Source organism: Herpailurus yagouaroundi, unplaced genomic scaffold (genome assembly GCF_014898765.1).
Source record: "Herpailurus yagouaroundi ecotype Mexico unplaced genomic scaffold, PumYag 371, whole genome shotgun sequence".
NCBI classification, from domain to species: Eukaryota; Metazoa; Chordata; class Mammalia; order Carnivora; family Felidae; genus Herpailurus; species Herpailurus yagouaroundi.
This window is the reverse complement of record NW_024412588.1, coordinates 33,037-37,212: the sequence shown is the minus strand read 5'-3', so window position 1 is coordinate 37,212 and position 4,176 is coordinate 33,037. Positions and strand designations below refer to the sequence as shown.

The following is a 4,176-nucleotide window of genomic DNA, read 5'->3' as shown; positions in this document are numbered from 1 at the left end:
ATAAGAACAAACATCAACATTTAAATATGTATACCAATTGATCCAAGAATTCCACTTCTAAAAACTCATACTTACACAATTTCAATAAGACTTCATTGCAGAGCTATAGGTAACAAAAAAAATTGGGGAAAATATGGCAAGGACTGGAAACACTAATTTTACCGTATCTTCATAAAGAAGTTTTAAGCAGTATGAGCAACCTGAGAATGGGTTACATCTATAAAACAGGTGTGGAAAGGACTTCAGGAGGCTGAGTAGTAAATGTAAAAGTTATACACAAGGACATAAACATGAACACATATGTTTTATTAGCAAAGATTATTAATAGACCAATTTTAGAAGCAATAACAATCTTAATACAATAACTATGTATGTAAGAAGACCTGGGACTATGTGAGGGATGGATAAAGGTCTCTCTCTCTCTCTCTCTCTCTCTCTCTCTATATATATATATATATATATATATATATATATATATTTGCAATGACATGGATGAAGCTAGAGAGTATAGTGCCAAGCAAAATAATTCAGAGAGAGAAAAATACCACATGATTTCACTCATGTGGAATTTAAGAAACAAAATAAATGAGCAAAGGGAAAAAGAGAGAGAGAGAGAGAAAGAGAGAGAGAGATACAAATCAAGATATAGACTCTTAATCATAGAGAACTGATGGTTACCAGAGGAGAAGCAGGGTTGGGTTAAAGAGGTGATGGGGATTAAGGTATGCACGTATTATGTTGAGCACCAGGTGATGAATGGAATTGCTGAATCACTACATTGCACATATGAAGCTAATAAAACACTGTATGCTAAAGAAGAAAATCAATCCAACTAAATATAAAAATAAGAATTCGAATGAAAGTAATAAATTAAGTATAGCCAATAATTAAAAATTCATGTAACTAGGAACACCTGGGTGGCTCAGTCAGTTAAGTGTCTAACTTGGGCTCAGGTTGTGATCTTGCTATTCATGGGCTCAAGTCCCACGTAGGGCTCTAAGGTGACAGCTCAGAGCTTGAGGTCTACTTTGGAGTCTGTGTCTCCTTCTCTTTCTGCCCCTCCCCCCCTCACTTTCCCTCTCTGTCTCTCAAAAATAAATAAAGCATTAAAATTTTTTGAAAGAAATATTAGTGGAACTACAAAAATGTCATTGGTTACTTCATTACATCTGGAGATTAAGAGTATACTTCTCATGATGAGCACTATGTATAGAATTGTTAAATCATTATATAGTGCATGTGAAACTAATATAACACTTTATGTTAATTTTACATGAATAAAAAAATAAATACATAACAATTAGTGTAACTATAAAACTTTCATTGACTACTCAATTACATATTATTTATTGACTCCTACTGTAAGTGCATTTACAGTAAAACAGACGTTAACATTTGAGGAGATGGGCACAAATGTTAAATTATTTTCTTCATCGTGGATCATACACTTATCTACTGAGAGATATAACATTTCTCCTCCAGAGTTTCTTCATAGCATTCGTCATCTGAGAATTTCTCAGAGTGTAGATCAGGGGGTTCAGCATGGGGGTTATGACTGTATAAAACACACTCAATAATTTGTCAACGGGGAAGGTCTTGGCAGGTCTCATGTACATGAAAATACACGGCACGAAGAAGAAGACCACCACAGTGATGTGGGCACCACAGGTCTGGAGCGCTTTCTGCCTCCCTTCTGGACTAAGGTTCTTTAGGGAGTGCAAGATGACACCATAAGAGATGAGCAAGAGCACAAACACAATTGTGCAGATCAGTCCTCCGTTGGCCACCACTAACAGGCCAATGACACGGGTGTCAGTACAGACCAGTTTCAGTAAGGGGTACATATCACAGGAAAAATGATCAATGACATTAGGGCCACAGAATGGGAGCCCATAAATAGTGCTAACTTGAATTACTGAATGCATAAAACCCCCAACCCAGGACCCTACCAGGAGCACAACACACACCCACTGTCTCATGATAACCAAATAATGCAAGGGCTTACAGATGGCCACATAGCGGTCATAGGCCATCACCAGCAGAAGAAAAACCTCTGATCCACCAAAAAAGTGCTCTACAAATAGTTGGGTCATACAAGATTGGAAGGATATGGTGTTTTCCCCAAAGAACAGGTCCGAAATCAATCTGGGGGAAATGCAAGACGAATAAGTGACATCCATAAATGATAAGTTAGCAAGAAACAAGTACATAGGCGAGCCCAGGGTCTTACTGACAGTTACAGTCATGACAATGAGCAAATTTCCCACCATGGTGAAAATATAGAAAAGCAAGAACATAACAAAAAGGACCTTCTGTTCCTTTGGATCCTGTGTGAGACCCAAGAGGACAAAGTAAGTTACATTGTTTCTTGCTTCCATCTAATCTGCATAGGAGGTGATTTCTCATGTTAGAAGCAGGAGATCTATAAAACAAGGGAAAAAACTTTTAAATGCATTATAAGAGTAATCTTTCATTGATTCATTCAATTAAAAAATGTGAAAGAGTGACTGCTTGTGTCAAATGTTTTATAGACATTGTGATTTCCAAGTTGAATAAGCCATGGTTTCCTACATTTAGTGATAGCATACATAATAATCACCAAAAAGTGACAATATAAAAACAGCCCTACAATGTGAAGGTCACAGAGTAGGAATATATCTACCAGACAGGAGTCAGTCTTCCCAGAGGTGCAATGCTTTAGCTGAGTTTTAAAGGAAAAGTGGAAGGACAAGAAAAGAGGGCAAGGGAATTCCATGAAAAGGTGCATAGTTTATAAAGTCACAAAAGTGAAATACTTGAGACCAATGTAGTGTAATTGACATATTCAATGTGAGTAGGTCAAATTAGGAATAGGTCACTGAAGGATTGTGTCTTCCCTCACTGATACTTCTCAGTGGTTGGATATGCCCCCTTTTCCTGGCCAATCAATGGGGAAGCACACCAGTGTTGTGTCTCTCCCTTAATTTTTTTTTTAATTTTTTTTCAACATTTATTTATTTTTGGGACAGAGAGAGACAGAGCATGAACGGGGGAGGGGCAGAGAGAGAGGGAGACACAGAATCGGAAACAGGCTCCAGGCTCTGAGCCATCAGCCCAGAGCCTGACGCGGGGCTCGAACTCACGGACCGCGAGATCGTGACCTGGCTGAAGTCGGAGGCTCAACCGACTGCGCCACCCAGGCGCCCCTCTCCCTTAATTTTTAACCTTCATATCAAGACAGTCTGGTACTGGCACAAGAACAGACACATAGACCAATAGAATAGAATAGAAAACGATGAACTGGACCCACAAATGTATGGCCAACTAATCTTTGACAAAACAAAAGAGAGTATCCAATGGAAAAAAGACAGTCTCTTTAGCAAATGGTGCTGGGAGAACTGGCAGAATGAAACTGGATCACGTTCTTACATCATACACATAAATAAACTCAAAATGGATGAAAACCTAAACGTGAGACAGAAAACCATCAAAACCCTAGAGGAGAAAACAGGCAACAACTTCTTTGACCCTAGTCATATCAATTTCTTGCTCAACATGTCTCCAAAGGCAAAGGAAATAAAAGCAAAATGAACTACTGGGATCTCATCAAGACAAAAAGCTTCTGCACCACAAAGGAAACAATCAACAAAACAAAAAGGCAACTGATGGAATGGGAGAAGATATTTGCAAGTGACATATCAGATACAGGATTAGTATCCAAAATCTATAAAGAACTTACCAAACTCAACAACTGAAAAACAAATAATCCAGTGAAGAAATGGGCAGAAGACATGAAAAGACACTTTTCCAAAGAAGACATCCAGGTGGCCAACAGAAGCATGAAAAGATGATCAACTTCAACATCACTCATCATCAGGGCAATACAAGTCAAAACCACATTGAGATACCACCTCACACCGGTCAGAGTGGCTAAAATTAACTCAGGAAACAAGAGATGTTGGCGAGGATGTGGAGAAATGGGAACCCTCATGCACAGTTAATGGGAATGCAAACTGGTGCAGTCACTCTGGAAAACAGTGTGGAGGTTCCTCAAAAACTTGAAAATAGAACTACCCTATGACCCGGCAATAGCGCTATGAGAAATTTATCCAAAGGATACAGGAGGGCTGATTCATAGGGGCACATGGCTTTCAACAATAGCCAAATTATGAAAAGAGCCCAAATGTCCATCAATTG

At 38.7% G+C, this 4,176-nt stretch overlaps 1 protein-coding gene across 1 annotated transcript; it reads right to left on the bottom strand.

Annotated features, from left to right (window-relative positions):
- Positions 1-1,448: 1,448 nt before the first annotated feature.
- LOC121022152 (olfactory receptor 4A47-like) lies at positions 1,449-2,378 on the bottom strand. The gene has a single exon (XM_040463075.1). The coding sequence runs from the start codon at positions 2,376-2,378 to the stop codon at positions 1,449-1,451; it is 930 nt and encodes a 309-aa protein (XP_040319009.1).
- Between the last annotated feature and the right edge of the window lie 1,798 nt (positions 2,379-4,176).